This window comes from Nematolebias whitei, chromosome 4, assembly GCF_014905685.2.
Source record: "Nematolebias whitei isolate Nwh7 chromosome 4, NemWhi1, whole genome shotgun sequence".
In the NCBI taxonomy this organism is placed as follows: domain Eukaryota; kingdom Metazoa; phylum Chordata; class Actinopteri; order Cyprinodontiformes; family Rivulidae; genus Nematolebias; species Nematolebias whitei.
Genome location: NC_056501.1, coordinates 3,139,185 through 3,164,354, shown reverse-complemented (window position 1 = coordinate 3,164,354; position 25,170 = coordinate 3,139,185). Strand labels below are relative to the sequence as shown.

Here is a 25,170-nt window from a genome sequence, read left to right as displayed (position 1 = left end):
ATAATAATAATAATAATAATAATAATAATAATAATAATAATAATAATAATAATAATAATTTATTATTATTATTATTAATATTATTATCCACCTGGCAAGGATTTCTTTACTTTACATCTTACTTTTCTGTCAATTTCAATGCGGCCCCAACCGCAATGTGTGCCCCCCCCCCCCCCCCCCACTCACTCACACACACACAAATCTTATTTCAAAACAACCGGTTCAATACTGTGGTGTTTGATTTTGATTTCAATGGCATTTTGAGTAACCATGGCGACATAATTTGCAAACAAAGACGCCATTTTCAGTCATTTTTCATTAATAATAATAATAATAATAATAATAATAATAATAATAATAATAATGTCATCACAATGTCAGCACTGTATGTTTCCATACAATGGCGAAATTAGTCTCTGCATTTAACCCATCCACCACCAGGTGGTGCAGTGGGCAGCTATTGAGAGCGCCTGGGGGGCATTTTGGGGATGAGGTGTGCTGCCCAGAGACGCGTGATGTGCAGTGACTGGGGATCGAACCTGGGACTTTCGGGTCCCAAGCCGGCTGCCCTGCCTCTACACCATCTTGGCCCCCTAACTTGTTATAAATCAAATATCCAAGATGGCTGACCTGAGTTGAAAAGGAAAAATATTGTAAATCAGCCATTTTTAGGGATATTAAGCTAAAATTTGGTGTGGCGGTAGCTGACAGCAATGTTCAATAATTAATTAATTAATTTTAAAAATCAAGATGGCCACCAAAGCTAAATTTAAATGGCTTAAACTCTTCTATTTTTGTACATAGAGCTGAAATGTGGTGTGGTTATAGATGATGATGTTCCCCATCACATACTGAATCCAAATAAAAAATCCAAGATGGCCGCCATAGCTTAAAAGTAAAAACAACTTTAACTCATTGATATTTTCGAGCTGACATTTGGTAAAGTGGTAGCTGAGAGCAAAGCCCAACACAGAGTAGGAACTTTCTAGTTGTTTCTATAGTTACGGTGTAGCAGCAACAGCTTTGTTTCATATTGTAGTTTTATTTAGCATTTTTATTTTTGCATTTTAAATACTATTGGTTACCAGATCTTTTCAATTAAAAGAGAGAAAATCACCAGCAGAAAAACAAACAAACAAACAAACAAACAAAAAAACAAATCAATTAACATACGAACAGTTGAGGTCTAATTGGCTACAGTTAGATGAATTAAATGTTTAATGACTTTAAAAACTAATTGTTTTTATTATGTCAGAACCTTATCTTAAAAAAAAAAAACAACAAAAAAAAAACAATATAGTCCAAGCTCTAGAGCTCTAATTCCCAAACTTTCATCTTCTTTTTATCTAATTACATTTTAGATAAATGTTTGCTTTATGTTTGAATCATTGCAAAATCCATAACAATCACATTTTATTTAATTCTATCGTGTTCTCTTAAAAAGGCAGAATCACACACAATAAAAACACACACACACACACACACACACATGCAGACGTGATGCTTTGGTCATCAAACTGTAGTTTTCACCCAGAATGCCTCTGTCTGTGAACAGACGGACCTTCGTCTAAAATAAAAAATGTAAGCTAAAAACATCCGCCTTCAATCAGCCTCTTTTAAATAATTGGAGCTTTTGTGCACGTTTGTGCTCATTCTGAAAGAGATCTGATGTTACTATAGCAACAAGTCCCCACTCAGAATCGTTACGACACTTGATTTGAATGCATGTTCGAATCGGAGAGAAGTGATGCTGCTTTTATATTTGGAAACTGTGATTTGTCATTTCTCACCATTTGGAAATGGACAGGCACATTCTTTACGTGCTGGTCATGTGACCTGTGGGTTTGTCACCATCAAACTTTAACAAATCAGGTCAGGAAAGTATAACAATGATATCAAGGGCATGAAAAAGATCGGACTCTGATGAATTTCATCACTTTTGCAAATTGCAGTAGAGAATTAGTCTTATAGATTCTTGTGCTTCTCAAAAAGCAACATCTGCTCAGATACTCTGCTTTTTATTTTTATACACTGGTTTTTTATGTTGAACCAGTGTGTTCTGTTGCAGAAGGAAAAGACGGTTACCTGTTTCAGCGCACGCTCGATCTCCACCCCCTGGGCCCACGGGACAGCGGGGTTGGCCAGGCAGTCCCCGGTGTTGGCTCTCCTGGTGAAGTCGATGCGCTGTTTGTGCAGGTATCGGAAGGCTTCAGTCATCACCTGCACTGCATCGTAGGTCAGTGCTGAGGTGTACTAGAAGAAAAAAATAGTTAATGATTAAAATATTCCACCTGTCAGTTTAGTGATAAATTAAACATTCACTTTAGCAACTGCACAATAAACTGTATCTAAATTCTGATCATAAAGATCTTTATAAATATAGAAAAACATTTTTTTTTATCTGCTGTTCAAAGACTAAATTTCATGTGAACATAATTTTTCAACTGGGAGGAGTGGACTGCTTCCTGCTGTTCAGAGGTGAATCTTTGCCTCAAGCGTAATTCAAGCTTCTTAAGAGTTTCATTCACAAATGATGGTAGGATGAAGGGGAAGTTTAATCTACAGATCAGCGATAATGAGTAAGTTGTTTCGGTCTCTCAAGGTAAAGAAGGTGCTGAGCAGCAAAGCAACGCTCTGTTTTCTTGTCCTTCAATGTTCCAACCCTGCCCTGTGGTCATGAGGTGTGGATGCTGACTGAAAGAACACGATACAAACAGCTGACAGCTTCTCATCAGGTGACTGGGCTCAGATTTGAATTCAATTAAATTCAAGACTTTGGTAGTTCCAGAGGGAAATTAACTGCTGTTGTAACTCATCATCCTGGTTTCATTAAAGAGTTGTGATAGATGCTGTGGGCAGGAAGGATCTTCTGCAGCAGAGCTGAAGAAACTGGCTGCAGATGCCGATCTGTCCACCTGGACCCAGACCTCTCGGTCCTCCTGGGCAGCAGCACCGCCTGGATTTTGGGCAGAACTCCTCCCCAAGCGATGCCCCCCCCCTCCCCCCAGTCATTGTGGACAGCCAGCTGCAGGTGTCAGCAATGATCCTGGACTTCTTCTGGTCATGAGCCACACCTCCCACAAGCTGCAGGATCTCGGCAGTTAGGTAATCAAGCACCACCGTCAGGTAGACCAGAATGCGTCTACGGCTCCTCCTTTTCAACTGATTTGGGATTTGAGGCTGTAGTTGAGGTATTATTTGAGCTTTTGAGATGTTAATTGGCTGCTCCCAGTGGTTAAACACCTTGTTGCCATGGTTACACATCATAACAAATGTCCAAAAGTATAAAAGATTTCAGTAAAAATCCTTCCGGCTGCACAACATCCGATAGCAGAGGAAATAATCATCTCAAAAAGGTGATTTACATCCAGAAAAAGAGGAACTAAAGTCTTCAAAAGTAATATCCCATAACAAATGTAACAGAGCTATTCCAACATGCCGCCACCTTGAGCAGTGCAATTCTAGAAGCTCTGCCAGAGTAGAGCCGCTGCTCTTACTCATCACAAGAAGTCAGCAGAGGTGGTTCAGGGATCTGATTAGGATGCTCTGCAGGTGCCTTCCTTCAATGGTTGGTCAGGCAGTTGAGATCCTGTGACAAACCCAGAACGCCCTGTAGGGATTTGGTATCCTCTGTGGCCTATGGACCTCGAGAAGCTGGAGGGATCATGTATCCTTTTTGGAATACCAAGGAATATACTAGAAGAAGCTGCAGTGTGTCACTGGGGAAAGGGATGTCTGCGTTTCCCATCTGGACCCGTAGCCTCCCTGACTCAATCATGAACAAACAGAAGAAACTGCATGGATAGACTCTTGAGCATTTCTAGATTTAGTACAAATCTTTACTTTGTATGTCAAGTATGTTAAATAAACTCACTTTTCTAACAGTTTTTAAATGTAATTCAATCAAAGCAAATACAAAAAGTGCAAACTGAAGCTCACCCTTATTTTGCTGTCAGCACCAGGGTACTCTTTTTCTTCCATTGCTTCCCAACTTTGGTCAAACTTTGCAACCAAAGGATCCTCAAAATCAACAATCTGGAAGCCTGAAACGTTGGCTCCCCCATACTGAATCTTGGAAAGATCTCCATCGATGAAACCCTGAACACGAAAAGGAAAGATTGGATCCAGATTTACTGCATAACAATAACAATAAATTATTATACAAGCCTAAAGTTTAATGTATAACAACTTACCAGGTTGGCAATGATGTAGTGATAGCCTTTAACGTGTCGACCAATTGTGATGACCTGCAGGGTTATACAACAAACGGTCAGGAAGTCCTACAGGAGCACAGCAAACTCATGACAATCAATAAATACTGCGATGATGACGATGAAGGCAGCTCAGTGAAAAGGATCAGAGCAAATCTATTCTGTTTAATGAGGAATTTGTTTATCTGCAAGGTTCAAGTTTTCCAACTGGAGCAATTTAGTTGTCTCACTTTGACGTTGTGCAATCTGGTAAACATGAAGTGATGCAACATTATTATTATTTTTTTTTGTCTAACAGCACAGTGTAATGCACTTTGTGCTTACAAATGCTTCATAAATCTGTTGTTTTTTTTAATTATAATTTTATAAATTAGCAAATTTACCTCCATTGGGAATAAAATGTATCTTGAGCAACGTGAAAATAAAATCAATTTTACCTTTTTATATATGCTTCCATTAGATAAAGTTATTAAACATCATAAATTTGGGATACATTTTCATTGTTATGCTGATGATACAGTTATATTTGTCCATGACAACGCAATCAATTACTTAGACTACAAGCACCTTTAAAGATACTTGGACAACCCTTAATTTTCTGCTTTTAAACTCAGACAAGACCAAACTTGTTGTTTCTGGACCTGAGCATAATACAAATAAACTTTGCAGTCTTTCACTTTCTCTGGATGGCATTAATTTGACCTCCAGTTCTAAAGTTAAAAACCGTGGTGTTATTTTGGATCAGGATACGTCGTTTAACCCCCACATTAAAAATGTTACCAGGACTGCTTTCTTCCACCTGCGTAATATTGCAAAGATTAGGACGCTTGTCCTGATCCTGGTTCTGCTGGAGGTTTCTTCCTGTTAAAGGGAGTTTTTCCTTTCCACTGTTGCCATTGTGCTTGCTCAGGATGGGAGACTGTGACAAAGTGAAGACTCGACTCAATCTGCTGCTTCCTCCCTTCCTTAGATAAATAACTTTACTTATTGTTGTCAGGTCTCTCTTGTAAATGAGTCCTCGAGGCTCAATGGGATTTACCTGTCTAAAAAAAAAATAATAAATGTTTAAAGTTTCAATTGGCATTTATAATGTATATGAATGTTTCTGTTCAGTGCCCTGAGACAACTTCTGTTGTGACGTGGTGCTTTATAAATAAACTGAATTGAATTGGCTTGAACTGAATGAAAATGCTTTCCCAACAAAATTATAGCAGTCTAGTGTCACAAAAGGGATTGTATTTACCAGGCTTTCATTTATGTGCTGGTTTTACAGACGTAACAGATCTACTAGCTGTTTATGCCATCATTGTTTATGCACATGCATGAGCACAGGCCTGGTTTTATACATTTGATAAATTATCTTGTTGCCCCCTATAACCAGTCTGACAAAATATCACTTTGTAGCAGTGACTATTTCAAAACTGCTTCTTTTACGACAAGAAATACGTAAAACTAACATCTCAGCTCTGTTCCATTTCAGGTTTTAACAATAAAACATTGCTGAGTTCAACTGTGCTTCTTCTTTGGTACACTTATTTGGAAGGCTGCTAATTAGATCTTTAAAATCATGTCTTTTGTCTAAGTGTTCTTCACATTATCCAATAAAATTAGACTTGAAGTGAATCTGTTTTTCCTGATGAGAAGATGGTAATGCCTGAGACATTTAATTTAATCAGATGTAAGTAAACATTAACTGCTAATCAATAACTCTTCCACTTGGGTGTAAAGATGAGCAAAAAAAAGTTGATCTGCTTTAGTTTTTCCTTTTTAATTATGTTTTTTGTTAACAGTCTAAATGAGCCATACGTATAATTTTAATGGTTCTGTTTTCCATCTGTTACATTGCCAAGAGTGTCTGACCGTGCTGGCATTCTAAATGCACAATATACACGTTGATAAAAATGTACAGTTTTGAACTAATTCAACAACAATGAAGTTGTAAAAAATGTTATTTTTCAATTTTTACCTCTTTAATAATTTCTGCTTGACATTCTGCTGTTATATCACATTAGTAAGAAATGCTGAAACTTACATTTAACCAAGCAAGAAGCAGCTCAGAGCAGTTTCTGCAGTAGAATCAAACATCACTGCTAAGCATTGTATAAACCAGGGGTGTCCAGATGTTTTCATCATGGAGCTCCTTTTCAAATGACCATGTCAAAGTGATCTACCTGCTATAAGGTCCGTTTACACGAGAACAACCTCTGGAAAATTAAGTGTTTTTTCAATGTTTATTGGGGGCACCAAACAAAAAATAAGCAGGTTTACATGAAAACGCTGTAGTTTTCATGTCAGTCAGGTTGCCAGATAAGAAATGATGAACTAGTACTGTGACTTTTAAATAATAGTATTTTGACCTAAACGGTCATATGTGCTGAGTAAAGATATTCTAAGATGAGAGATGAGGTGTGTGTTGTGTTTGTTGAACATGTGCAAAGAAAAGCAGAGGTAAATAAGACATTTTGAATTTACCTGGCAACTCTCATTGTACGTGCAACACCATGACAATTACGTCCAAACTGGTGAAGACTCTAACGTCTCTTTGGAGCTTGGATTTTATTAGTTTTGCACCTACAAGCTGAAAAAGAGTGAGCAGCACAAAAACACTCTGCTCTCTGACATTTATTATAACTGTTATTTATTATAACTGTTGTTATATTTATTATAACTGTTGGAGCAGAAAAAACTTTGGACTGCAGCTGCCTGGAGTGTGCATGTGCCACTTCACACTTAGAACATTCCACTTTGAGACCTGGATTCAGGAACCTTCAGTTCAGAGAGGATGAAGCTGTTTTCTATAAATGAACAAACGTTTCACGTCGTGTAAACGTGGCCCATGATTGGCTGCCCTGTCTGTCAATCAAGAGACACATTTCATAGATGATGATCGGCTGACGTCTAGTTTTTAATGACATCTACCCAGAATGCCTCTGAGATTGACCTGAAGATTGAGTTAGACATATTTGGGTACCTTGGGTATAGAATATCATTAAGCCTGTTGCACATTCGTGTCCATCAGAAACACACTTTGAAAACATGCAACAAAAACTGCACAATCTTTAGGACCTGATCCATGATGTCTTTCACTTTGTCCTGCTCACAGTCCAGGATCACCCTCCGCTCCTTTTTGTTCTCCAGGTCTTGGAAAAGCGAGCGATAGGCTTCATCCTTCCTCTCATCTTTGAGGTTCCCCACATTGATGGCTGTCACCTGCCACTTCTTCTCTGCTGCTGTGTCCAGAACAACCTGGAGTGTGGTGAGGCCTGCAGGGGCAGAAGGAACAGAGAACACTTTACAACAAACTGGATCCTCGATGTAACAGAAACATTAAACTACCTACAGAGGGAATAAGTTTAAAGTGCTCAATTTATTTATTTTTTGGTCTGAATCCTGGCCACCATTCTGTTTTTAGTTTTTATATTGCTTGAATGTATAGAGATCAATCTGTGGTGGCCAAGGCCGTCATTGATCACTCTGCGTTGCCTCCTACAAGAAAAAAAAACCTCTTCTTCTCCAAAGTGCAGTTCTCACCCACTTGAGGATCTCGCACCAACGACATTAAGGTTTACTTAAATTCTCTGTCAGTTCTAGTCCAGAAAAACACTCACCTCAAAAACTATAAACAGTCACTCTTGAAATCATTCATTGATGGGGGCATGCGCCCCCGCCGCTTGTTGTTGTCTCTGATTCCTCCTTGTGTTCTTGCTGTCACCAGTTTATTTTTCCTCACCAGTTTATTTTTCCTCACCAGTTTATATGTCCTCGTCTATTTTGGTACATCCGTCCTGCCTGTCCGCTCACACCTCGTCCCTGGGCTCATTAGTCTCACGTGTCACCACTTTGTTCATCTGCTGCCTCCCTTAATTGTTCCAGTTCATCTGCAGTCTGGCTTCATGCTTCCATGGCCTGTCTGGGTCTCCTCTATGACCCTTAAAGTGTCTTCTTAGCTTTTCACATGTTTTTTGCTGCCGTACCAGCCTTTTTTCTTGTGAATTTTTGGGATTAAAATGTTGTTTTTTCAAGCCTGTCTTTTGGGTTCTTCCTCCACAAACTCTGACACTCCAACTGGAATGGATGAATAAGAAACGGAACTAAAAATAAAATGTATATCAGGCTCCGACTGATTTTTGTAACTGCAGAACGACTTGATTCATTTTCTGCTTATTCAGGCATCGTGGAGGTTTTACAGCAATTAGTTGGTACCTTATGTAAAGTGCTCATCATGATGAGTCACAGGTGTTCTGCTGCAACCCTGACCAACAAGTGGGAGGAAAATGGCTGCAACAAACCACGAACTGCATCAGAAGCTTAATGACGGTGTGTTTGTGCAGAAATCAAGATTGGTTTTGGAGTATTTGTTTAAATTGCATCCACAGTTTGTGGACCAAACAATATCTATTATAGATCATCTTGTTCTTTAGCTCTTTAAAGGTGAATAAGTGTGAAAAAGTAACTGCAGGTAAGTCAAACTGAAAACAATCAAACCAACTGACAGTGACAATATGATGAAATGCAAACGCAGCCAACTTATACTAAATACACAAAGACCAAAATAACTCTTTGAATTCATATTCTTATAACCAACAAGTCTCCATGTTGAATCTTTCCTGATATTGATCCATGTTCTACAATATGCTGTCTAAGGGTGGTTTGATGAAAAGTGTTGAGTGTTTCAACTCACCACACTGAGGTGAATTACAGACGTAATCACTTTCATGCAACGCAGCTCTGGTTTTATGACAATGGTCAGGAAAGTGGAAGCTTGCAGTTTTATCAGAGTGGGTATTCCATCATGTTTACAGTGGGCTCATTGTGCTAACGTTAAATTTGACTGTTTTATTGTTGTGTATTAAATGAGGTAATTGCAGTTTAAAACATTTTACAGTAAGGATAATGAAACAACAACAAGGGAATGTTCTATTTTTTTTTTTATTATTATTATTCAGCCATAACATTGACAAATGTTTAAATTTAATTTTTAGAAGAATTCTTTCAGTGAATTGTACCGACGTGATTTAGTGGATGTTTGTCAGTTTCCAGATCAGAGAAAAATATTTAAAAATCTGTCTGCGTTTTATTAATCAACAGTCCAACACATAAATTAACTACCAATGCATGAAAACACTATTTCATGCACATGCAGCAGTGACTATTTTGTTTATTTATTTTATTTATTTATTTTTTGAAAGTTTAACTCAGCACCCCTGAAAAAAATAAAAAAAAAACATCATTAGGATTTTGTAAGGAAACTCAGTTGTCAAACCTTAGATTCACCAAAATATTGAATCAATTTGGAATAAATATGGAATAAATAATGTTACTCTTAATCAGTCCAGTAATTATTATTATTATTATTTTTTTTTTTTGCACAAGTCTGATCCTCAACACCACCTGTCAATCAATCCAGCAGGCTTGGCAGAAAATGACCAATCAGCAATCTCAATTTGTCCCGAAGTGGAACGCCCCTTTCCTGCAGGAGCTCCACCCCCTTTTTCTCCAACAACATTGTCGAGTTTTACATTATGAACACTTTGCAGTCAGAGAGATTTCATGAAAAATCATCAGAAGAATTGTTAAATGCTGTCAGTGGAGAACATATAATTCAGACAGATGTTACCCTGAGAGTTTAGAGGGTGGAATACAGTTTATTACATTTCAAAACCTAAACGGAGTCTGGAAAAATATAAAAGATGATAACGCCCTGCGGTCGACCTCATGAGCAGCTGAATACAACAGTGATGAACAGGAAGTACCACATGTTCATCTGTGTGAAGGTAACTGCAGGTAAATCCTCCATTTTCTGTCATAATTACATTGTAAGATTAATGATTAACTTAAAGGTTAATGCTTGAAGCTAGTTGTGTTTTGTTTTGTGTGTTTTAAATGTAGAAATATGTTGCAGCTTCTGGTTTCATAAGTTTAGTCTTTGTCACTTTAAACTAAACTGATTTTGTACAAAGTATTTATTAGGCTGTGTAATGTGAAGTGGAACACTACATGTGTAGCGTCTTAGCTAGCGCGTCTGTATTGTGCACCGCTAGGTTAGCACTACTTATTGTTTTCAAAAAGCGTTCAATACAAAAACAACTGGACTTTATTTATTTATTTATTTACAAATAAAGTCCAGTTGTTTTTGTATTGAACGCTTTTTGAATTCATCATGTCCTGGATGACTGAGAATCTTCACCAGCGTACTACTTATTGTTGTGCCATTAACTCTAAAATAGTTACTGGATCAAGTGTTTACATATGAAAGTAAATGTAGATGTTTAAAAACCTGTTAAAATACACCAGAATGCAGGAAATTGCATCTACTATATTCAAAGTTTTCTGGGGGAGGAGCCCCCCCCCCCCCCCCCCACACACACACACACTATTATGCCCCACTCCCCCCTGACAAATGTTTTTGATCCCAAATGCACATTGTTCAAGCCAAGAGCGATTGTCAGCACTGGGGGCTAAGCCCCCCTAAAGGTCAGATTCTAGAATCGCCCCTGATGTTTTGAATTTACAAAATTCATCTGGTAGAAAATGCAGTTTAGGATGCTTTGTCTGCAGCCATCTTAGTGTTCACTTGAAAAAACTGTTTACATTTAAATTGATAAAACTTGAAGAATTAGTTCTTCCACCTGGTAGAATGTGCTGAAAGTACAAGTTAACCTTGAGTAACGCCGTTGCTTGCTTTCTCCTCTTCCCTGAGAAACATCCATGCAGACGCCCTTGCATCGTTTAACAACAAGCTCAGTCACTTACAATCCCCCTCTCTCCTTTCCTCTTCCCGCCTCTCTCGCTACGCTTTGGTTGCCATGGTAATGAGAGGATCCTGCTGACCTAATTAGACAGCGAAGCAATGATGAAATATGCACGACGTGCTCCTTAGTGGACGTACAGTAGAGAGAGCAGGTCATTGCTGGCATCAGCATGGGGACAATCTAAAACAGACTGTGCCTCGGATTTTAGAGAGGAGAATTATTTGATCCTGCTTTAAGAGGAAACTCGACTAATGTGGGCACCGAGAGGAGAGGGAGTACAGCACACAGGAGAGGATGAAACAGACGAGCAGCAGAAGGAAGATGTTGCACAGAAATAAAAAGCCCAACATTGTGTGGGTATGTGAGGGGAGAGGAGTAGGAGCGTTTATGGAAATGATAGCGATTTAAACGTAATCCCTCTTAATCTATTAGCAGCAGCATACTCAGTCAAAACATCTTGTAATCTCACTCTTGGGAAGTGATTTACCCTCCACACACGTGAAGCCACTCAATGTATAATTTTAATGTGGCCCCAGGTCAAAATTTAGACATTAAACATTCTTAAATGTCTGAAATGTTCTTTGTTATTTAAAATGTAAAAAGATAACATTCATTTTGTTCAGTGTTGAGAGGTAAAAAAGGGCTGAAGGAGTGTAACCAAAGTGATGACAATGCTGCTTTTATATTTATTTTACTAAAATATGAAAAACTTCATATCTTCTCTACAAGAACCTCTGATCCTCGTTTTACTTCAGTAATTCTCCTTGCAGTAGCAGAATTCAAAATGGATACTTTATCTGCAAATAGGTTTTCTTTTGTGTGAAAAGTTGCTTTGCATTTGCTGCAAAGGTGCGTTATTCTGCAAAGTACAGGTGGCAAAATCAAAAGTAGAAAGTGACGACAGAAAATAAGTTACATGATGCAGCAAAGTGAGATAATGCACAAAAAGCAATTTTTCTGTTGTCTATATTACACTTTATTATCGGCTGCTTTATGATCCATTTCCTTGGATCTGGCTGTTATCACCCACTGCTTAGTTGAGTTTCATAGAGGTGTTCTGCTCAGAGTGAATACATTTTATTTTCTCACTAATTTGACTCTAACGATGGAAAATGTATAAAAAATAATTACCTCTGAAAAGGACTAAAGAATAATGACAGAACTGATTTGAGTATATAATAATTAAATCTAAATAATAAAAGTTAAAGTCAAAGTTTCTTTATTTTTCATACACACCACATGTGGTACATGTGGTGGAATGAAACTTGTGTACACAGGGTCCCAGTTACATTCAACAAAAGTATAAAATGTAAAGAAAAACAGTAATAAGATCTAAGATATAAACCAAGAAATACGCTAAACTAAGAATACTTTAAGTACTAGTAGTACAAAAACCATACGCCGAACAACAGCAGCACGGACATGAGTCTGTGTGAGTGAACACAGCAGTAATACAGTGCAACAGTAAATTATTCTTCTCATGGATGCTTTCATACTCTGGAGGTGGAAGGAATACTTCTTAGACTTTCTCAATTCCACTGGCACGTCTTCCATGGAGGAAGCAGAGTCGGTGGACTTCAGGGTTGGTCTGTCCATAACCGTGGCTGAGGTCGTCGGGGTAGTTGATAAGCTTCATGGTGGCTTGGCTCTGGTGGTGGATGAGTCGTCCTGATTTCCTTAAGGCTCTGGATATTGTCGGGCTGTCTTGGTTGACACGCCTTTGCAACACTGCATGGACATCGGGGACAGTGCCACTGGATTGGCAGACTGGAGTTGTGGTTCCCTCTTCGAAGGGGGGACCGGAGGGTGTGCTCCAATTACAGCATCACTCTCCTTAGCCTCCCTGGTAAGGTCTATTCAGGGGTACTGGAGAAGCAATCACTGGTTGAAACTCAGATCCAGGAGGACCAACGTGGGTTCCGTCCTGGCTGTGGAACACTGGACCAGCTCTTTACCCTCACTAGGGTCCTTGAGGGGCCATGGGAGTTTTCCCATCCAGTCTACATGTGTTTTGTGGACTTGAGAAGTCTTTCAACCGTGTTCCTCGGGGTACACTGTGTGGGGTGCTCTGAGTATGGAACTGGCGCCCATTGCTGCAGGCTGTTTGGTCCCTATACAAGTGATGCGAAAATTTGGTTTGCAGGCAAACTATTGCAAAAAAAATGTTTGACCCCTTCAGGGTGGGAGTTGGACGCCTCCAAGGCTGCCCATTGTCATAAATTCTGTTCATAATTTTTATGATCAGAATTTCTCGGTACAGCCAGGGGGTGGAGGGAGTCTGGTTCGGTGGTCTCAGGATTCATCTCTGCTCATTGCAGATGATGTGGTCCTGTTGGTGTCATCGTGCCATGCTCATCAGCTCCCACTGGAGCGATTCACAGCTGAATGTGAAGCAGCTAGGATGAGAATCTGCACCTCCAAATCTGAGGCCATGGTACTCAGTTAGAAAAGGGTGGACTGTTCTCTTCAGGTAAGGGGTGATGTTCTGCCTCAAGTGGAGGAGTTCAAGTATCTCTGGGTTTTGTTCACGAGTGAAGGAGGAATGGAGCGTGAGATTGACAGATGGATTGATGCAGCGTCTGCAGTATTATGGACACTGTACTGGTCCACTGTGGTGAAGAGGGAACTGAGCTGTAAGACAAAGCTCTCTGTTTACCAGTCAGTCTACGTGCCTACCCTCACCTCTAGTCATGAACTCCTCCCTAGGGAGGTGCTTTGGCCATGTCCGACAGGGAGGAGACCCCGGGGAAATCCCAGGACATGCTGGAGAGACTATGTCTCTTGGTGGCCCTGAGAACACCTTGAGGTTCTCCCAGAAGAGCTGGAAGAGGTGGCTGTGGAAAGAGATGGCTGGACCTCCCTGCTCAAGCTGCTGCCCCTGATACCCAACTTCGGAATAAGCGTAAGACAATGGATGGATGTTTGTCAGTCGTCTTTAACTGTCTTCTCTGTCAATTTGTGTTTGTTTTCTGCTGCTTTCTTGCCTTTTCCTCATTTTGGGATGCAAACTGGGATTGAATCTGCAGCCTCACGGTAACAAGGCTGCAGCAATAATCACCAATCTATTGTGACCCACCAGCTGTCTTCACTCACCCATTTCTCTTACAAAATGTCTTTGAAGCGATCTGTTGTGTGATATGGCGCTGATGTCACACTTCATCTGTTTAACAATTCATAACTGACATAAAAAATCTTTTTCAGTTAGTTGACAAAACGATGAGACATGAAGCATTCAGGTTAAATGTTATTTTAGTTTGAACATAAAATACATTTTCTACACAACTCCTGCGTCAACTGATCTACTCTTTGAAGGTTGATGAGTTTCTTCAAATAAACTGTGGGTTCTCTTTTTCTTTTTGGCTGACTTTAGCTAATTTGCACATCTTAGACCATAGGGAGACGCCAAAGCACCCAGAGTTGACCCACAGAAACACCAAACGTCACAAAAATCCATGAACAGCTGACATTCAATTTTTCCAAGAAGTAAAAGTGCAAAGCACTTCTGTAACCACTGTGCAGCTTGTGAGCGTGCAGCGTTCATCCTTCTAAATGGACGCAAACTAGTGGATGTTACAATCAAACGGTGTGTAGTTCAAAGTCAGTCTTCTCGAGTTACATTTAAAACACGTTGGATAAAACAGCCGCTACATTTCCTACTGAAGATGAAACAGTCTAGAGTCACTGAGCATGTGTCATTAGGCGCATACTGAGCACAGATTTTTACATCAATTATTCAGAGTACAAACGTGCTTTGGGAGGAAATTAGGTTTTGTTTCACTGATGTTGACGTGAGTCTATCAAACGGATCCTGAGCATCGGTCCATTATTTTTCCCTCAAGGACGTGGAGTCTTATGTGAGCTCCTGCCTCAACATGAGTTAAAAAATACTTGAAATAATTTAGATTTTCAAAATACACATTTTTATTAACTTCTTTTTTATCAACCCATTTAGCAGACAGAATTTTTCAGGACTTTAAAAAAAAAAGCAAGATACTACAATAATCATACTGGAAATTCTACGAGTGGCCAGTTATTTAAGTTCAGTATTTTTGCTTTATTATCTGTATGGGCTGTGATGGGGTTGAAAAGTATGTGTAGCATTTATGAAGTGCATAAGTTTGTTCAACACTTGCTCTTGTCAAGGGCGGATGCCTTTCCCCTCCTCTTCCGAATCATAATTCTGCTATGGATTTGGTCAGTTGGTCCCTCATTGCAATTTATAACATTTCTTGTAGACGAAGACAGGCTTTAGGCGAACTGATTTTCCCTGTTGGCATGCACGCAGCTGGATATTTCCTCGACTTGAAAGACTTGATGTGTCTATCCCTGTGGTCAATCATGGATGTTCAGGACGCATACATAATTTGGATTTATGATAACTGGTTTCTTGCTTTTTGTATTTGGCTGGTTCCTGGTCTATCAGCAAAGAATGAAGTCGTTGGCAGCAAATTTGGCCCTGGTCAGGCTGCCTGTCTTATGTGATGGCTGGGTTTGTGCCTCGAGCACCCAGACTCGAATGCTTTTGGCAGGATAGATCAGACCTCGTGGAATAAGGTCCAGTGGTGTGGCCAATTAATTTGGATGTGTCGGAACCGAGAGGACTGACACAGACTCAACATAGACATAATCAGTGAAATTCTGCCTGTCCCCAAAACAATCGTGTTTATCTGAATTTGTCTCCCTGACTGGCCTTGACAGGCTACCTTATCTTAATTCACCTGGAAGATCTGTAAACCTTGATGCCCCCCCCCCACCACCACCACCACTACCGAAGAAGTCTACGAACCAATCAGAGGGGCCTGGCTGAATAAACATTCTGTCATCATTTCAGGACTCTTTGGATTCTCTGACACTGTCCTTGACCGTCCTCAGCACCCACCTGATAGTGTACGGATCCCCCCAGAGGGAACTATGTGAACTGAGCAATTTACCACTATCTCTTGTAGTGCCTCTCTGTGTTGTCTCTGAACATGCTCACCGCCCTTGCCCCCCACCCACCGCAGAATGTCAGCATCATTATGTGCTTGTGTGTGAGGATATTTTCATTTTCATGTTATTAATCTTCAGCCAAAGATTACGAGCATGTTCGGATTCTTTTTGCCTCCAAAACCTGTGTTGTCACTTTCACCACTTTGTTGTTTGTCCAAACAGGTCTCCCTTATAAATGAGTCTCTGAGGCTCAATGTGACTTTATCTGTTGAAATAAAGGTTGAAAGTGATGGAGGAAGGTGTCATTTGCTCCTCACTTCACTACACTTGTTTACTTATTAAGCAGGGCACAAGCTGGTCCTTTATTGACCAACAACTTAATTCATATATTCACCCTTTAATAATCAGAACTCAGTCACTGAAGTAGAATCCGTTAATTTCAGGGAGCTCTATACCATAACAAATGAATATTCATCCGAATGAAGAGACTAAAGTTGTCTTTGAAGTTTTCTTACAAAAATAATGAAACTAAGATTCGGCAACAAACAACATAAGTGATAAAGAATAATAATTTGTAAAATAACTGCTTTTAAAAGTAATAAATCAATAATGAACAATGTTAATAATCAATCAATTAATCAAGGCTTAATTCTCTTATCTAAGGCAAAATTTACTCTTTGTGTATAAAAAACAAAATAATTCCTGCTCAAACATATTTAGACAGAGTTTGACTTTTTGATAAGTATCCTGATGCTCAATAATCCAGGTAGAAAAATCTAAAAACGTGAAGTCTGGTCCTCTGGACATTCAAAAAACAAAACTAAACAAAAAATATATAAAGAACCATTCTGTCTTTCATCCAAAAGACTTCTTCAGTCTGAGGTGCTGTATTCAGCTCTGTCTTATAATATTATATTTAATAAATAGTTTGCTTTGGATTTTGCTTGAGAGAAGTTATTTAATGTGACCAGATCAATTAATTTATTATCACTGCAAGCCACAAAATGATTGATCAAGCTGCATCAGCTAAAAATGACACAACCAGACCCAACGACAGTGAATGTGTGAAAACATTCAAGTCAAAAGTAACTTTAAAGAACACAGTTCATGGTGAGTCTGGAGGACAACCCAAGGGTCAGGGGTCAAAGTTAGGGGAGCACATCTTCATGCTACAGATGGTTTAAAAAAAAAAGTCTGATAAAATGAATTTGAATTAAATCATTCAAAGATAAAATGTAAATGCCTGACTGGCTTGCATCCCATGATTTCCAACAAGAACTAAAGACATCAGCAACGTTGCATGTAGTCGATAACACAGTGCAGCACTCATCCTGCATGAGAACGTTCTTATTATACGGACGATGTGAAGACATGACGCCTGTCTGGAGCGAACAGCTGCAGGTCAGTTTGGGTCCACTCCTCTAATGTGACTCTGAACACCTCCCTCCTGTTCACGTTACAAAAAGACTCGAGCACATAACTGCTGCAGCTGATCGAGTGCGACAAGCTGCTGGTCATGATCCAACGTGCCCTTTCTGCTGCCCTACCTGTACTTTGTTAAACTGATTAATTTTATTATTTACTGAGGACACTAATACTGCCATCACTTATAACTGCAAGACAAGACTTGGACACAGTTCTTTTTATAAATGATTGTGACTTACCTCGATCGCTGTCGTACAAATAGGCAAATTTGTCCCACTTGTAGTACTCGATGAGGCTGAGGAGAGGCCCCTTGATATCGGGTCGCATCTGGATAATGAACTGCTGATTCCCGTCCAGAGGGAAGCTGGGCGTTATGAAGGAGACGTGCAGCGTTCCACAGAATGATGTGATGGTGTTAACAGACTTCTTGTCGTAGAATCCAAAGATGGCGTAGACTCCTCTGGAGAACTGTGAACAGACTGGAGAACATAGAAGCTTTGAGTTTACGTCACTTTATTTTGGATTGTGTCATTTCTATTTGGAACCAAGTTGTAAAGCCTGAAAAAGCCTGTTTAGAGAGATACAAAATAAAAATACACATTAGAGTCAAGCACGTTTATTGTTGGATGTTTTTTCACCAGTTGACTGATGTAAATCTTTCCACTGGTTGATGCTTTCCTGACTCCATGATCCATTTATATTTCAATGGTAATGATAGAAAGGAGGTCAAGGTGGCTGTTTAACTTTGAATATGCTTTTAATGAATCCAAACAATCTTTTTGATTGTCTGTCCATCCATCCATTCATCCAACCATCCATCCAACATCATCCTCTTGTTCTGAAGTCAGGTCTTGGGGACAGCCTCTTGAGCAGGGAGGTCCAGACATCTCTTTCCACAGCCACCTCTTCCAGCTCTATAGTCTCTCCAGTGTGTCCTGGGTCTTCCCCGGGGTCTCCTCCCAGTCAGACGTGCCCAAAGCACCTCCTTAGGGAGGTGCCCAGGAAGCATTCTCACCATTTGTCTGAACCACGTCAACTGGCTCCTCTGGATGTGGAGGAGCAGTGGTTCTACTCTGAGTCTCTCCTGATAACTGAACTTCTCACCCTGTCTCTAAGGGAGAGTCCAGCTACCCTGCAGAGGAAACTCATTTCAACCTCCTGGATCCACGATCTCATTCTTTCAGTCTCTACCAGAGTTCATGACCAGAGGTGAGGGGAGGAACGTAGACCGACCAGTAAACAGAGAGCTCTGCCTTACAGCTCAGCTACCGCTTCACCACAGTGGACCGGCACAGAGTCCACAACACTGCATACACTGCACCAATCCATCTGTCATCTCCATTCTTCCCTCGGTCATGAACAAAACCCTGAGAGACCTGAACTCCTCCACTTGAGCAGAACCTCACCCTGCACCTGAAGAGAACAATCCACCTTTTTTTATGATGATTGAGTTTTTGTAGATTTGTCTCATTCTCATGTTAAATCACTTCAACTGCATGAGTGATGCTCAACGTCACGAAACAATAACTTTACTGGCCTCAGATAAACAGTAAAAATAAGTACTGTGGACTCAGAGTAAAGACTAGTACATTTTACTACATTCCTGTTGCTCTCGTGTCAGCAGATCGGCAGGTCGTTTGTAAACGCGTATCGATCAAACGGAAGTCAATCAGACTCATTGATTCTAACGTGTTTGTCTTTCAGTGTGACTCATCTAATTTGCTGACAGAGCTGGAGCTCCTGAAGGTTTGATGCATTAGTTTTTGCTTAGCTTCCTTTAAATACTGAAGGCATTCTGTCACTTCTCAAGCGTTTGAAATCGCTTTTAGGTCAAGATGGACAAAAACCGGAGGGCAAAGGTGATAAAGATTTAGTTTTGTTACTTGAAAATACATTTTATTTAACAGGAAATTTGTTTTAAAGTCTGGGCTCGTGATTTTGTCGATGTGTAATATCGCCGACGTTTTCTCTCTGCATCTTTTTAATAAGAACTGAGTTGAACAAAGTCCATGCTCAATAATCCAGGTATGCAATCCAACATTTTTCAGTCAGGTCAACTGGAAAATTAATTTTTTTGTGCTGAAACGTTTCGTCTTCGATCCAGAAGGCTTCATCAGTCAAGGAAACGCACAACAAAACTGATTAAGTAAAGTAAGTAAAACAGTAAGTTTTACAACTTACTGTTGGAAACTTGTTTTCAACCAGTTTGACACGACTGTCAACACGGAAGAGGGCCGGCAATGGAGGAGGGGGTGTGCCAAAGACACCATCTTAGCACCAACATAACTGGTCTGTTCCACTTTGGAGTAAGCTGTTGGGGGAAGAATCAGTTCTGTTGTGTTTCCTTGACTGATGAAGCCTTCTGGATCGAAGATGAAACGTTTCAGCACAAAAAAAAGAAACTGTCCAGATGACCTGACTGAAAAATGTTGAAGAACTGAGTTGATTTTAGCAGCGGATAATAATTTTAAAGTTGACCAAGTGAGCCAAGCATCTGTTGATCAAAATTCTCTGAAGCTGTTAAATATATACATTTATTTAAATAATAAAAAAAAACAACTTACAACAGTATGGAGCAGATATATATATATATATATATATATATATATAATCACTAATGTTTTGTATTTGTGTCCACTTGGCTCATTCTAGTAATATGATAGTGCCATGGCACATTTTTACATTATTAAACCAGCTAACATTTGCTCCATCAGTTTCTCTCCAGTAAAACAACAATAAATGAAAAGAAAAGTAATTTCATTGCAGTAGTTACTTTTTAACACAAACCATCACTGAGGCCGACTTTATCAGCAAAGAATTCAAACTCTACGGTAAAAGGATGTGAGGTTGTTACTTTTGTTTTAAAACTCAAAATGTCCTAATATTTCAAACTGTAAAGTTCTTCGCCCCAAATAGAGGCATTTTTTCATTTTTATTATTTACTTTAATTGAAACTTGCCAGGCTCATTTCAAACCCCAGTGACTTTTTTCATCAAAGCATCAAAAACGCAGACTCATCAAACGTGTCCATCAGAGAGACACGGAAATCTGAAACGTGTTCCATACAAGCATTCACATGCATCTTGAGTTTCTGAAAGTTTCATGGTCAAAAGTTGTTTTTTTATTTTGTTATTGCGTCTTTTTAATCTTTTTTTTAAATATATTTTTTATTTCATTTGTGCTTTTTAACTTGCGTTCAGCACATTGGTCCCGCATGTTTTTTTTTAAACGTGCTTTATAAATAAAGTTGCATTTGATGGCTGGATATGGGGAACAGTGACCCTCAAGACCAGAAAAGGAAGAAGTGGGTAAAAATGATGGATGGATGGATGGATGGATGGATGGATGGTTTGACAAGTATATAAATAAAATAACCAACTATGATGCAATAAATCCTGATGCTGCTCAATAATTCAGGTAGAAAAATCTGACAAAGTTAGTCTGGTCCACAACTGTTTAAACATTAGTCACTTGCAGATTTTCTCTGGACACATCCATCCATCCATCCATCCATCCATCCATCCATCCATCCATCCATCCATAGAATGCAGCTTTTTTACGATCATATAAACTAACTGGTCTTTTCTCTCCGTGTGTTTCATCGAACGCTGATCAAAATAAGTGGCTGCTCTTCTAAAATATTGTTTGTATCATTAAAAAAGTTAGTTCATTTATACTTGGTCACAACAAAATGTAGTTGTTGCTGAATTAAATTTTGGAGAATATTATTTCATCAGAAACTTTTTTTTAAATTCACAAATTAGATTCATAAACTGAACTCGCTCTGTGGTCATGCACAACAACAATTTCCCAAAATAAGAGTAGCAGCAGTTTTGGGAAGCAGGGGAAGCATTTTGTTGTGCTGAATTCATCTGCAGTCAAGAGTCAGGTTTCATTCAGATTTTCCAATCTTTCATATGTTTCTAGGGATTATGGAATAAAATTAGCTGCCTGTTGTCAACTGCGATAGTTTTACATGATGCTAGTTGTTTCGTACTGTCCATGATGGAAACTAAACATAATGGAAGGAACAATAATACAAATAAACTACATACAATGATCCTAATAAAGCAATGCATCATTTTAGCTCATTGAGAACTTCTTCAAAATGTGTTTTGTTCTGTTTTGTAGCCAAACCTTTATGTGATCAACATTTATTTTTGAAGAGGCAGCAGTGTCGACACGTGATATAAAATAACAGAAGTGAAGCGAGACGCGAACACGTATGTCATTCTAACGTTGTCTTCTTTGCTGTCCTTCCTGCCGGTTTGCTTGCTGACTTTGTGCAGGATTAAAACGTTCTAAGCTCACGCTTAGAGACTCAATATCCTCATGACTTCACTGCAAATAGTCGTCGAGCAAACATCTTTATGATATATTAGTTCATTCCACATGTGGAGGGAAGCATCATCTATCTTCTGAGCAGCGTTTAAAGCTTTCAGTCTAAAATACATAATAAATGAAGAGATCTTAGTAATTGTTGTTTGCTTTATTACCAAGATATTTAGAATATTTTAATTAGGAGGGGAAGTCCATCACTAGCAGTAACTTCTGGCAACAGTGAGGACTTTAGAAAAGCCAGTAAGCTTCTGTCACATCTGAGTGTTATTCACAAAAACTGGCAAATATTCAATCCCAGAAATTCATTTTAAACACAGAAAGAAACGACCGGATAAACCTCTCCTTCCAGGGTTGACAAGGTCATTGTAATTAGCCATCAGGAGCATAAAATTATTATTATTATTCCTGAGCCTGCAGCACAAAGCCAGTTTTATCTCTGTCATTCTGTTATTTAAAGACAAGGTGGAAGACAAAGGAAATCCATGTTATCTGAAGACGGGTGCAGGCGAGATGAATTCTTGTTTGGGGACTTGTAATCCTAACGCTTGCAGACAATAGTGCAGAACAGCAAAATGGTATTTTCCTTTGTTTCAGATGGGGGGGGGGGGTGCTGTGGTGCTCAGTGGTCAGCGTCACGGTCTCACAATCCTGCTGCAGGCCTGAGACCAGATTCCATCAGTAAGGACGTCTGGTGGAAAACAATTGCCAAATTGTTTGTGCAAAGTTTGCACATGATGGCAACCATTGAAGAAGGAAGCAAACAACAGAAAAATAAATACAATTCAGTTAAATTTATAAAAACAACAACTCATGTTTAGTTGTGTTATCGAACATGTGGCATAAAGGGTGTAAACATTAATCAAGTTATACTTTTGTTCTTCAGATATCACCATGACGACAAACTCCTGCCCTAAGCCTTACATTTAATCAGCTGCCTTTGCAACATCAAATAAAAAGTAAGTAAAGCAAAACCAAAACATATGATGTCACACATCACTTTTAACAGCGTGCTAGAAAAGATAAACACTCTTTACGTTCTCCACTAGAATGATTAGTGAGAAATGACGTGTCTGTCGTGAAGGTGTTAAATAAACGCTGCTAACACAGCGTTGTCTCGTTCATTCTTACAAATCCATTTAATATCCATAAATATTTAAAATATTTTACTGTGGGTTTCAATTATTTAATATGCATGGTGAACCAGTTGTTTAAAGTTACATGAATAATAATAAATAACAAAAATAAATAAGAGGCGTTGTGCATGTTGCTCATCACGTTTCAGTAAAAATAGTGAATATTGGACTAACGTCAGGATTTATCAACATTAATCAGGAAACATTTGCAGGTATGTTAGATTTGTCTGAGGTCGATGCAAAGGTCTTCATGTTTGTAATGATTAAAACCAGAAGTTGTGCACATCTGTCATGCAGCAGCTGCATCACCTGTGCTCATCAGGATGTTCTTATCACCTCCTCATCCATCTGGACAGCGGAGACTCTGGAACGACATCACCAACGCAGGAAACCGTGAACCCTGCTAAATATTTTTAGGCGCCCCAGTTACTTGACTTCACTTTGTCCCTGATGTCTCCTCAGCTGCTCCGCACTGTTTACACCGGAGCTCCATCACCGATCAAAGACTGAACCCGCATCAATTAACAGTTAATAAACCGGTCAACTTCAGCTGACGTGTGCAGTCCTTGCTCCGATGGTGATTATCAGAGAAGATTCAACATCCTTCTTGGCACTTTGTTGCAAACTCGGCATATTTATTTTTAATTGACCCTGCATAAATTACAAGTGGAGGCCAGAACTAGATAATAAAAAAATAAACTGTTATATCACATTTAACACCATGTTTATTTATTATTTACAAGATCCGGGAATTTATTTGGTTATATTTGTAATATGTACGGTTTTTAAATAGCTCATATATTTTTAAAAAAGACCAACGCAAGCCTGTGCATGAGGAAACTGATGAGTCAGTCGTCCACACAAGCTCACGTTCGCACACACCCCACGTCTATTTGGTGGTGATCACCAGCACTCGAGTCGCAGCTAACAGAACTGACGGTTACATATCTCATCGTCTCCCTCAGCAGCGTGTTCTCGCCAAGAGAAAACGCCTCGAGAGTTCGGGGCCTTTTATGTAAAACTGATCTGTCACCAGCTGGTGAGGCAGCTCAGAGCAACGAAGCCTTCTGTCAGATGACCTGCAGCAACTTTGTCACCACTACGATCGTTGTACAAGCAGAGTTTTGACCTTGAGTGTCTTCAAAAAGACCTTCTGCAAGAGCTAAGTGCTTCTGTCACATCTTCATACGGAGTTCTGCTAACCGCAGCTTCTTTTAGTGTTTTGCTTGTTTTTTCACGAGGGGTTGAAGGGATTTTGTCAGATGTAGTTTTTACGTTTGTTTTTCAATAGTAGAATATTTCTTGGATAAAGTATTTTGGCAATAATTACATTTATCGTGTGGCATAAACATCAGCTCCAGGTTAAAAGTGTTCATCAGAATTGTGAAGTTTTAATTTCATTCATGGACACGTGAAGTCGTCTTGCTGACTTTTTCTTGCTTCTTGTATTTCTGTGGATTTAATCCAACTGTCACTGCGCAGAAGATTAAAACGTAAAGTAACGTCAACATTGAATTGTCCTGATAATCAATGAGACAGATTATCTTTAAATTAAAGGTTACCACACCACGCAGCATGGAGAGAACATGCAAACTCCATCCAGAAATGCTCCCAGTCAGGATTTGAACCGGGGTAACCTGCTCGCTGAGAGGCAGCAGCTCTACCAACTGCACCACCGTGCTGCCCCATGAACATATTTACTCAGAAAACGAGAACAACATATATGTTTAAACTCAACACGTTTCTAATGTTGGTCCTGTTGGATCTTCAGGACGTGTCAGAGCTTTAACTTCTTCTCATTTAACAGTTTAATGAAATGAAACATGAAAATGGCCTCGTGAACTGTACTGATGCCGTTTGAAAGACTTTTCTCCGGCAGTTTTACAGATAAACGTGGCTCCACACTCGATGCAAACAACAATTAAGGTGAATTCACCATGAACATGGAAGCTTGAGTCACATGACTCCATTAGACTGATGGTAGTTTGTGTTCTTCAACAAATTTATCCAATAAGTTTGAACCATTTTCAATAGTTTTGTCATTGATTTTGACACCTGGTCACAGATTTTGCTTAGAATCGTTTTCATTTAGAGACATGTTCACCATTACGTATTGTGCTTTTGTTTCTTGCTTTATGATTATTGGCCAGTCGTCATGGCTTTGCATTTAGTATCTTTAAATAAAAATGGAAACAGTCAAGGCAAAGGCAGCTTGAAACTGCTTTCAACGCCACCTCCATTACACACGTTACTAAACTCTTCCTAACCAGCACTAACCAGACTAAACTCTTACTAACCAGACTAAACTCTTCCTAACCAGACTAAACTCTTCCTAACCAGACTAAACTCTTCCTAACCAGCACTAACCAGACTAAACTC

At 39.3% G+C, this 25,170-nt stretch overlaps 1 protein-coding gene across 4 annotated transcripts in view; it reads right to left on the bottom strand.

Moving 5' to 3' along the window:
* gria2b (glutamate receptor, ionotropic, AMPA 2b) overlaps positions 1-25,170 on the bottom strand; it is a 54,973-nt gene that overhangs the window by 13,509 nt on the left and 16,294 nt on the right. For all 4 annotated transcript variants that reach the window (XM_037675148.1, XM_037675145.1, XM_037675146.1 and 1 more), the window contains exons 3-7: positions 17,557-17,796; positions 7,278-7,474; positions 4,194-4,247; positions 3,940-4,098; positions 2,086-2,253 (exon numbers count right to left, since the gene is read on the bottom strand). In XM_037675148.1, coding sequence (XP_037531076.1) covers positions 2,086-2,253; positions 3,940-4,098; positions 4,194-4,247; positions 7,278-7,474; positions 17,557-17,796 — 818 coding nt within the window. The remainder of the gene's footprint in view (positions 1-2,085; positions 2,254-3,939; positions 4,099-4,193; positions 4,248-7,277; positions 7,475-17,556; positions 17,797-25,170) is intronic.